This window comes from Notolabrus celidotus, chromosome 11, assembly GCF_009762535.1.
Source record: "Notolabrus celidotus isolate fNotCel1 chromosome 11, fNotCel1.pri, whole genome shotgun sequence".
NCBI classification, from domain to species: domain Eukaryota; kingdom Metazoa; phylum Chordata; class Actinopteri; order Labriformes; family Labridae; genus Notolabrus; species Notolabrus celidotus.
Genome location: NC_048282.1, coordinates 33,426,789 through 33,438,900, shown reverse-complemented (window position 1 = coordinate 33,438,900; position 12,112 = coordinate 33,426,789). Strand labels below are relative to the sequence as shown.

The following is a 12,112-nucleotide window of genomic DNA, read 5'->3' as shown; positions in this document are numbered from 1 at the left end:
GTAAGACATTAAAGCACATTAATATTGCTATGCATTAGGGTTCAAGAGGCTTCACAATGGTGCTCTCGTCCACAAAGCTGCACAAAGATGAAGCTCTGATCAGATTGAGTGTGTGTTTTCATGCGGCATCTGCTGCTAAACGTTTGCTTTGAGCTGCAAAAGATGGATAAAATAAATCTACATCAATTGCATTTACTCACTTCTTCTTCTTAAATATGAAGATTTGTTCATTTTCTTTGTAATATGTTGCAGCAATCTGAGTTTAAAGTTAAATGAAGCTGTTTGAATAAATCTCCTTGAGTGGCTTTGTTCCCCTTTGTTCACAAAACGGCTCATGAACTGATAAATAAATCTGCATGTTGTCTATAACTCAAAGAGGAACACTAGTTTAGTTCCTTCCAATGCTAAAAAAAAAAACAACACACCAAGATCTGAGGCTATAAAGTTTCAATAAACCGCAGTGTATGCACGGGGGGCGGCTATCATGGAGGCAACCAGTCATTGTGTTTATGGGTAAAACAAGCTGCCACATCAAAGCAGCAAAGTGATGGAAACCACAAGAGGTCTCCTGCTTTTTATTGCTGGTAGCACTTTATACCAAGGCCTCTTATGTACACTTTTACATCTCTGCTTTGAATTACCCACCATTTCCCCCAGCCCCAATAAGTTTTAACAGGACCAGCCTCCTACAGTTAATACACAGCGCTGATGTATACCAAGAAAGAAACAACACAGACAAAACTCAACCAGAGTTATTCTGATCTTTACCTCTTGTTGAAAGCTTGCTGTAAATCTGAGAGTTCACTTCTTTGTCTCGAATGTAGCATCTGATTTCTTCTACCGCCTCTCTTGTGATGGTTATGGTTAAAACTAGACCCTGGAGAGAGAAATGTCATTATTATGCTACAATACTTAAGCACATTTCTATCAAGACATACCAAAATGTTACTAAAGAATTAAAATAATGATGATGTTTTGTGAGATGTGACATACCAAGGGGACCCAGTAGGTGTAGAGTGCGTATAGGCGGAGCTCCTTAATAAACTGAGAGCAGGCCAAGAGCAGGAAGTACAAGTTGAAGAAGTACTTGAACTGATGGAACAGTACCTGTGGATGAAAAACACAAAGTTATTTCACATGTGACTGAACATGACACATACTGCTGTACAGTTAAAGGTCATGACTTATTTTAATTGACATTATTATACTGTAAGTTTCATGTGCTGTGTTTAATTACTCATCACAAGAACAGTTATCTGAACATCTTTTAACACCATTAGGGAAAATTTCAGATTAAATCAGGTAAAAAAAAATTAACAGTTCTAACACCATTATAATATTTTATTTATGTTTTACTTGTAATAAAACATAATTTTAAGGTTCATAAATATGTGGTCAGAGGTGTTACTGTTATACAGATGAATTTCTAGAAGGGAATAGTGGACCAGATGGATAAATTCAACACTCATTGTTTCTGTACCACATTATAAATATACCGATTTCTGAAAAAATATATATATATTATTATTAGTAGCAGTAGTAGTAATATTTTTTTATTATTATTATTATTATTTTAACTATTGCTGTATTTAGATATGCATATAAATATAAATACCATCTATTTACATTATTTTATTATTATTATATTTAGATATTCATATTTATATATTAATAATTGTATTTATTTTGCTTCCTGTCTGTCAGAGAATAGAATTTAAAATCCTGCTGATGGTTTATAAAGCACTGAATGGTTTAGGCCCAAAATACATTGCTGATCTGCTACTACTTTATGAACCACCTCGACCTCTGAGGTCATCAGGTACTGGTCTGCTTTCAGTTCCTAGAGTCAGAACGAAACATGGTGAAGCAGCGTTTAGTCATTATGCACCACATATCTGGAACACACTCCCTGAAAGCTGCAGGTCTGCTCCAACTCTCACCTCTTTTAAATCAAAGACTAAGACTTTTTTATTTGCCACTGCCTTCCTGTCTTAGATTATTTTAACCCACTTTAAATTAAAATTTTAATGTCATTTTTAATATATTTCTAATTTTCCTTTTCTTTTCTGTTTTATGTGTTATTGTATGCCTGTCTGAACGTCTCCAATGCTTTTAATGTTTTAATGTAAAGCACATTGAGTTGCCCTTGTGTATGAAATGCGCTATACAAATAAAGCTGCCTTGCCTTGCCTTTGTATATTATCATTAGTAGTGTTATTATATACATATTAAGACATATATATAAATATAAATAAATATATATATAAGTATGATGATCTAAATGTAAGTCCGCTAAGTGAAGCTAGGAGTATTACCTTGCTTATTGTTCAAAACAAGATTTTAGAGATCTGTAGCTCTGAGGAATGAAAAGTTACTTTTATTCTAAGTATTCTGACACAAAACAGATCACACTGTTCATTTATTACTTGAGAAGTGAACCATCAAATGCATTGTTTATATTGAATTAAAGGGCCTCATGTAACACAGTTATATTTCTGGAAAACCTACACAGCAAAAATGTAAACTAAGCCAATGTCTTTGTCTCATTTCCAATGAAAAATACCCTGTTAGACTAAATTTAAGCTACAGTCCCGATAAACATCTTTTTTTTATGATATAACTAGCAAAAAATAAGACCTGATTTACTTGTAATGAGTGAAAAAATGTGCCTACTTGTTGTGTTTCTTGAAATAAGAGAGAATAATGTCTTGATTCAAGAAACTTAACAGATATATTTTTCTTACACCATGGCAGATTTGTTTTTACTCATTATCAGTCTTATATTTTGCACATACTATCTTGAAATGAGACATTTATCTGGACTTGTTGCATGAATGTGGCTTGTATTAAGTCCAATATGACATTTTGTACCAGGAATCAGACAATAACAATTGCTTAATTTTGAGTTTTTGCAGTGTAATGAGAAACTACTGGACAAAACCCAGTAAATTAATAACTTTAAACTTTAAAAACTTTGTCAAATTGAGGAAAAAAGCATTTAATTTAGTCCTTAAAATATCCTCGAAATTGGTCATTTCTGCCCAGGGAAGGTATAACTGGATATAAAAGAATAGCTGAATTTATTTGACTGTAGAGAAAGTCTCTTGATAAATTCTGATGTTTTATCAAAGCCTGTTGAAAAGTCAAACTTATTCAGCCACATGTTGCTCAGTCACTAAACCACTACATCTAAAAGACATGGACTAATAAACTAGTACTCCTGTGTTGTTCTTCAAATTAGCACTGACAAAGCAGCTTTCCTCAGTTTCATTACCACCAGTGTGCAAGATGACTACCAGAGGAAACCATGTGTCATCCTCACATTGATACCACGACTACAAGAGGACATGAAACTATGAACAGAAACATAAGCACTGCAATATGTCCAGCTGAGAAGAGATCCTTGGCATGAGCAAAGTCAATAAAAGTCATCCCAATTTGCAATGCAAAACGTATCTCTCTTCTCTTTAGCTTTACAAACAAATTTCTTCATACTCAAAAAAACTCATAAGATCTTAAGACAACTGAATGTCAGGAAAGCAAATGCATATGGAAATCAGGCTGGGGAAATGTGAGGGTCAGACACACACAGCTTAGGACAGTAAATCCTGTCTGACAGACATCACTTCTGTGCGTACGATCTTCTTCCAAGAATGTGATCAGGTCCTGGGAGGCCGAGCTGATTGTCCAAATGTGGCTGGAACTTTTCTTTCCCCTCTCGTCACCATTAAACATCATCACTAGAACAAGACGTTCATTTTCCATGAATGACTAATGATCGTGTTACTCTGCCAACATGTAGCTGAGGACAGAGATCAATAGTTCTCTGACAAATGAAGCCTAACAGGCACATCCAACGTTCCTATTATAGTAAATATTAGAAATATAAGTAACTCCAATGTGTCCAAACTTGTGTGTCCAGGGGCAACTCAATGTGTGGTCATGTTAATAGGACTGATAATAAGAAAACAAGACTATTATGCTCAAATACAGCTGATGTTGGAGCTTGGACGATCATCTTTATTTTGGCTGTACATCATCGTATCCCTGGCACCAAATATTGATGCTGTAATTCTGAAATTAAATGGCTCCTCTAACAGGTTTCCACTCAGATTTTATGACTTGTTTTTCACAGAATCAATGGATTGTAAACTTGTTGGTATAACAGGTCATGTGTAGTTCACAGTTTCGTATCGTATCGTCTCGTATCCTAACGTATCGTATCCTTACGTATCGTATCCTAACGTATCGTATCCTAACGTATCGTATCCTAACGTATCGTATCCTAACGTATCGTATCCGAACGTATCGTATCCTAACGTATCGTATCCTAACATATCCAAACGTATCCTATCCCATCTTATCGTATCCAATCCTACCGTACCCTAACGTATCGTATCCTAACGTATCGTATCCTATCATATCCGAACGTATCCTAATGTATCCTAACATATCGTATCCTATCCCATCGTATCCCATCTTATCTTATCCAAACGTATCGTATCCTAGCGTATCCTATCGTATCCTATCGTATCGTATCTTATCTTAACAGATCTTATCGTATCCTATAGTATCCTAACATATTGTATCCTATCTCATCGTATCCTATCTTATCGTCTCCTATCGTATTGTCTCCTATCGTATCGTATCCTATCCTATATCCTATCTTATCGTATCCTATCTTATCGTATCATATCCTATCGTATCGTATCTTATCTTAACAGATCTTATCGTATCCTATAGTATCCTAACATATTGTATCCTATCCCATCGTATCCTATCTTATCGTATCCTATCTTATCGTATCCTATCCTATCGTGTCCTATCTTATCGTATCCTATCTTATTGTATCCTATCTTATCGTATCCTATCTTATCGTATCCTATCTTATCGTCTCCTATCCTATCGTATCCTATCGTATTGTCTCCTATCGTATCGTATCCTATCCTATATCCTATCTTATCGTATCCTATCTTATCGTATCATATCCTATCGTATCGTATCTTATCTTAACAGATCTTATCGTATCCTATAGTATCCTAACATATTGTATCCTATCCCATCGTATCCTATCTTATCGTATCCTATCTTATCGTATCCTATCTTATTGTATCCTATCTTATTGTATCCTATCTTATCGTATCCTATCTTATCGTATCCTATCTTATCGTATCCTATCTTATCGTATCCTATCTTATCGTCTCCTATCCTATCGTATCCTATCGTATTGTCTCCTATCGTATCGTATCCTATCCTATATCCTATCTTATCGTATCCTATCTTATCGTATCATATCCTATCGTATCGTATCTTATCTTAACAGATCTTATCGTATCCTATAGTATCCTAACATATTGTATCCTATCCCATCGTATCCTATCTTATCGTATCCTATCCTATCGTGTCCTATCTTATCGTATCCTATCTTATTGTATCCTATCTTATCGTATCCTATCTTATCGTATCCTATCTTATCGTCTCCTATCCTATCGTATCCTATCTTATCGTATCCTATCTTATCGTATCCTATCCTATCGTATCCTATCTTATCGTATCCTATCTTATCGTCTCCTATCCTATCGTATCCTATCGTATTGTCTCCTATCGTATCGTATCCTATCCTATATCCTATCTTATCGTATCCTATCTTATCGTATCATATCCTATCGTATCGTATCTTATCTTAACAGATCTTATCGTATCCTATAGTATCCTAACATATTGTATCCTATCCCATCGTATCCTATCTTATCGTATCCTATCTTATCGTATCCTATCTTATTGTATCCTATCTTATTGTATCCTATCTTATCGTATCCTATCTTATCGTATCCTATCTTATCGTATCCTATCTTATCGTATCCTATCTTATCGTCTCCTATCCTATCGTATCCTATCGTATTGTCTCCTATCGTATCGTATCCTATCCTATATCCTATCTTATCGTATCCTATCTTATCGTATCATATCCTATCGTATCGTATCTTATCTTAACAGATCTTATCGTATCCTATAGTATCCTAACATATTGTATCCTATCCCATCGTATCCTATCTTATCGTATCCTATCCTATCGTGTCCTATCTTATCGTATCCTATCTTATTGTATCCTATCTTATCGTATCCTATCTTATCGTATCCTATCTTATCGTCTCCTATCCTATCGTATCCTATCTTATCGTATCCTATCTTATCGTATCCTATCCTATCGTATCCTATCTTATCGTATCCTATCTTATCGTATCCTATCATATCGTATCCTATCCCATCGTATCCTATCTTATCGTATCCTATCTTATCGTATCCTATCCTATCGTATCCTATCTTATCGTATCCTATCTTATCGTATCCTATCATATCGTATCCTATCCCATCGTATCCTATCTTATCGTTACCTATCTTATCTTATCGGATCTTATCGGATCCTATCGTATCCTAACATATCGTACCCTAACATATCGTATCCTATCTTATCGTATCCTATTGTATCTTATTGTATCCTAATGAATTGTATCGTATTCTATCGTGTCCTAACGTATCCTATCCTATCCTATTGTATCCTATCTTATCGTTTCCTATGTTTCCTAACGTATCCTGTCGGTTCCTAATGTATCCTATCTTATCGCATCTTCCTATCGTATCCTATCCTATCCTATGTTACCCTGCAGATCCCACCACTACCCAGTATAGTATTTCTATCATTGACTCATATAATTTCAAGCTGAATATATCTGTGTTTTGAACTTTTGGAAGATAAACCAGGTGTTTTTTATACACCATCTTGGCTTCAAAGTGTATGCAAATCTTTCTCTGATACTTCATTGATTAAATCATGAGTTTAAATTCTTGAGAATAAGAGCAAGATCTGCTGCTTTTAAAAACTGTAGCCTAAATGTGATCCATGAATGACAGACCTCTATGCGTCGACAACCCACATCACACACAGCCAACAGTGAGATGTAAAACATGACGACACTGTGGCAGGAGTCCTCGGATCAAACTTGTCTTGATAGGAAACATGTCAGATGAGTGACGGTGAGTCAGGCTGAGAGGTGGGTGGTGATATTAGGGGGTTAAAGAGGGGGTGACCTTTGACTGACACTAACCGCAGGCAGGAAGGTGAAGAAGTTGTACTTCTGGTTGTTAATGACATTCCTGGGGTACCTCTGCTCCCTCTTTTCTGGGTGGCCGAGCCACACGGTGCGGGGACGGAAGTCTCCCATGCCGCAGCATCTCGACCACGGACAACACCTGAGAGGAAGAGGGAGGGGAAGGATGAAGAAGTCAAATTACTTGTATCATTTACGAGTATGTTCAAACACAGACATGGTTAAAAACACACAGACGGTTACACAGGAAATAAGTGGTCAGATTTATGAGGCTGATCGTGTGCAGCAGTCATGGTTATGATGACTCCATTTTTAATGTATTTCTTGTCACATCTCTTTGTTAATATTTTGCTAATTGAAGCTGTAAAACCCAGCAGAACAGACAGGATCCTGAGCCGAGGATCCAGGAGAATCTGGTTTATAAAATAAATATTAACTCACACAGGAAGCAGGTTGCCACTCCCTCGGCTCCATTCCATATAAATCGTCTAACAGCACAGTCACCTCTTCATCAACAATAGAAGTACTGTACTTTGTGAGTTATAAAACACTCAATCTGCACAAAAATATTTGTTAAACACGTTCAAAACCACTGAGTTGTAGACAAAGTGTCTCCATGCACTGACCAGGCATTAAAGAAACAATACTTTTATTACACATGACTCACTTCTACTCTTCAGGATGTCTTACAAATTCCCCAAGCAGTTACTTTCTTAAATGTAGTGTGTGGATGGAACACTGGAAACACAACCCCTCGCTCCATATGCTACTCTTAGAGCTTATGATGTGATGCAATTGAATGGAAACATAATCAGCACTTAGAATAATGAACAAATATGTTTGTCAGAAAAGCTTAGGATCACATGAATCCAGTCCTGAGTGACTCTTTATTGATATATGTTTTTTTTAGACTACTGAAACACAAAAACATGTTCAATAATGTTACTTTGTTCACATTATTTTGGAGTTAATCAGTCAGATTATATCTTAGTTGCAGCCCTAAGTTACAGCTTGGATTCCCATATAGTTCATCCTTAAGAAGATACCAAACATGTGTTTAAATAAGGCCCAAATATGGAGAGACCATTCTGTAATTTTGAACAAATTAACCCTCATGCTGCTCTTAAAATCCCCAGGAGCCTCCCACAGAGACGTGTAGTGCTTCTTATTGTAGATAAGTACTGAAAAGTAGAAGAAGAAAAAGCACAGGTAGAATTAATCTATGATGTTTCAAGGCCGAGGCACACTGGCTCTGAAGATTTAAAGGATTATTCTGCTAATTTCTTTTAAAATAATGGTTTATTCTACAAAAACTGTAGCATGTAGCGAATTAATTCGACCCTGTTAGACCAATTAATAGCGTCACATATGTGCTGAAGAATTGATTCATTCAATGGCCTAACAATGAGCTAATCACTTAATCAGCTTATTCAGTCTTAGGCTACTTTATATCCAAATGCTTTCAAATTGAACGCCAATATTTTGACATCTAATCAACTCGACTAATCTTTTTAAATTATTTGTTTTCATTAAAGATTATTCCTAAGCTTTGGGAAACAGCGATCATGCCATTTTCTGACATTTGATTGGCCAAACTGATCACTTAAAGGTACAGTGTGTAGAATTTAGGGGGACAGACTTGGTAGAAATTGAATATAATATTAATTTAAATTAGTTTATAATCACCTACTAGAAATAAAGTTGTTTTTGTTAACCTAGAATGAGCTTTATGTCTACATAGGAGCGGGTCCCCTTCCATGGAGGCCGCCATCTTGCACTGCAGTAGCACAGAATGGACAAACCAAGAACATTGGCATTTTTATATTTAGTGAGAGGGCCTGCGATATGCAAAACAAAGAAGAAGAAGAAGAAGAAGAAGAAGAAGAAGAAGAAGAAGAAGAAGAAGAAGAAGAAGAAGAAGAAGAAAGTGGTTGTTGTTGTGAACTAAATAATAAGGATGGGCATTTCAAGCCACAATACTATTCGATAATCATTGGCATCTATTTGGCAATTATTCAAAGCGAAATTCGACTGTTGCTAATGTTTTCTTCTTCTTTTGCTATTTAATGCAGTTAGCATTCTTCTTCTCCTGTTCCTTAATGCGGTTAGCAAACAGCTTTAAGACGCTCTATAGCCACCGTTTGGCAGGAATATTGTACTACAACCAGGCACCAGTAAAAACAATGAAAATTTTTACTTTTAAAATCAGAAAATATTTGCAGTAACTCTTGATTTTTAGTAAGTAAACGAATATTCAAAAATCCTGTGCCACCCTTCTTAAATAGTTTGCATTGATCTGAGTTTTTGATGGTAAAACTTGACGAATGGAAGATCCTCCTTATCATGCATCACAGCAGCTTCTCATCCTCAAAGGTCACCGTCCCTTCATCAACCAGAGGGATGAGCATGGGAACGTTTCAATCATAGACTGTATAAATAATGGACGGAGTATCCGTGACATCAACCATCTGTTTCTGAAGCCCTGTTTGGAAGCAAATCATCGGCGGGTGCCATATTGGAAATGCGGAACTCAACCTAACTTCTATAGAGCTAGTGTGACGTAAAGAGGCGGGCTTTGAGCCTCCTCGCCAACAGCTACAGTGTTCTTAATCTTAATCTCAATATCCTACAAAACTGCCACGTTATGAAAAAATCTAACCCCCATACAGTGTGTGCCGATAGAGAAGTTAGCTCTCCAGACTACACTTGATTTTTAGTACCAGGCTGTAAACATGTTTACTTCTGCTGTAAAGATCGGCTTTTTTGAATGGGTGTGTATGTGGTTTCCTGTACTTCTGGAGCCAGCCTCAAGTGGACACTAGAGGAACTGCAGTTTTTACCACTTCCACATTGGCTTCAATTCTCCCAGTAGGAGGTTGCCGCTTGGTTTCAATCTAGAATCTGATCACTAGTTATTGCTTAATCTTCTAAATTCTACACATATCAATCAAAAACGTGATTTATTTGTATCTGTAGCCTTAACCCAAACCCTTGTATGTTTAATAAATGACATATGGGACACTTAATTGCAATCTTTCCTTTGTTTTGTAGCACATAGCAATCAAATTGTATTAAAAAAATAAACTTAATGCTTATTTCAGAGGTTGAATTGTGTGCTGCTGTTGAAATGTAACAATAAACAAAGAGATAAAGCCCTGAATTAAGATACAACTGAATTTAATGTGGGGTTTATTGCAGGACTGTAGTGTTAGGAGTGCATTAGCTTGAGCTAGATAGTGTCCTTAATGACCTGACAGCTGGATGAACAACAAGCAGAGGTGGTCAAGTTATGAATGCATTATCAGCTTTGACTATAAATCTAATTGCATATTGAGCAACTAGCAGCAACATTAGCAGCTGCTCTTCATGTCTCTTTGCACAGGGAGGTGACATCAGCACTATAACATGGTCAGGCTGATTGGCTGCATTTCAACAACCGAGTCTCTGCCCTTCATCATCATTTTAAAAGGCCTGCCCCTTCATGAGCTGGTCAAAATAAACCTGCAAAGGCATCCCTGAGCCTCAATGTGAGTCGAGGACACGGCTCCTCCAGGGTCGGGGCCTACATTTGAACATTTCAGCGTGCTTTCTGACAGCTTCAGCTCCATTCAAGCGAGCAAATATTGACATGGGCGTCAGTTGCACTTGTTCCAACAGCTCCCCGGAACAAGGAGCTGTGATGAAGCTTCAGCGTTTAAACCTGAAATGACTTCTCAGATAATTTAATGAAGCATATATGTAGTTGTTAGCCGTGTTTGTCGCCTTTTCAAGGCTGTATTTACCGTTAAAATCAGCTCTGTTTACCTCCATATTGGAGACAATGTCGCCGCGCGCCTGTAAACAATCTAACGGCTAAACTGACATCAGAAGAAGCTCCTAAACAAAATGGCGTTTTAGTGATTCCGAGCTCTCTAAAGACCTTACCCATTCTTGTGTTTATTGTCTTGTCTTTTCGGCCGTCTCACGGGTTGTAGGGGGATATTGTCGGTCATTCCTGCAGCTCCTGGTAGCGGGGTGGAGGCTGGAGGCTCGCAGCCTGGCTGTAGCGGTTCTGGGCGGAGGCTTCGAGCTGTCACTCAACTGAGCAGTCAGCAGGAGAGCAGGGCTGCTGGGACCAGCAGTCTACACCTCTACACCAGTCTACAGCACTACGTCAAGTGGACACAGCTTAGCATTAACTACTGATATGAAATAATGTCACTTTATTTCTTCTTCCCCCTTTTTACTGATTTATTCCTGTCTTCCAATGGCCTCAGTTCATATTGTTGATATGTATCTTGTATTTCCTGGGTTCTTATTTTATTTATTTTATTTATTTTATTTATTTTATTTATTTTATTTTATCTATTTGATTTCATTTTATTTTTAATTTATGTATTTTTAAATAATAACAATAATTGTTGTTTTTATTATTATTATCATTAGTAGTAGTAGTAGTATCATTATTTGTGTTATCATTATACATATATATATATATATATATATATATATATATATATGTATAATGATTATAATTACTATTGTAGATTAAAAAAATAATAACGCTTAATTTTGTGTTGCTTGGTGGAAAAGAAAGGAATTCTGTGTCACTGTCCAAAACTGAAATAAAGTACTTTTTCAACCTTTAAATCCATCCATCCATTATCTTTCAGCTTTAATATTGTTGGGTTCTTGCATTTCCTGGGTTCTTATAAGCATTTATTATTTTATTTTATTTTATTTTATTTTATATATTTGTAAATAATAATAATTATTGTTATTATTATTATTATTATTATTATTATTATTAGTAGTAGTAGTAGTAGTAGTAGTAGTAGTAGTAGTAGAAGTAGAATTATCATTATTTGTATTATCATTATATCATTATACATATAGATGTAATGATAATCATGATTATTGTAAATACAAAAAAGATAAACACTTAATTTTGTGTTACTTGGTGGAAAAGAAAGGAATTCACTTTATTGCTTTCCCCCGTTTTTTACTGATTTATTCCTGTCTTC

The 12,112-nt window shown here is 36.1% G+C and overlaps 1 protein-coding gene across 1 annotated transcript in view; it reads right to left on the bottom strand.

Annotated features, from left to right (window-relative positions):
• Nucleotides 1-11,371, bottom strand: part of LOC117821541 (probable phospholipid-transporting ATPase IIA) — a 54,474-nt gene extending 43,103 nt beyond the window's left edge. The window contains exons 1-4 of the mRNA XM_034695909.1: nucleotides 11,034-11,371; nucleotides 7,107-7,251; nucleotides 994-1,107; nucleotides 769-877 (exon numbers count right to left, since the gene is read on the bottom strand). Coding sequence (XP_034551800.1) covers nucleotides 769-877; nucleotides 994-1,107; nucleotides 7,107-7,251; nucleotides 11,034-11,101 — 436 coding nt within the window. The 5' untranslated portion in view covers nucleotides 11,102-11,371. The remainder of the gene's footprint in view (nucleotides 1-768; nucleotides 878-993; nucleotides 1,108-7,106; nucleotides 7,252-11,033) is intronic.
• Nucleotides 11,372-12,112: the final 741 nt, after the last annotated feature.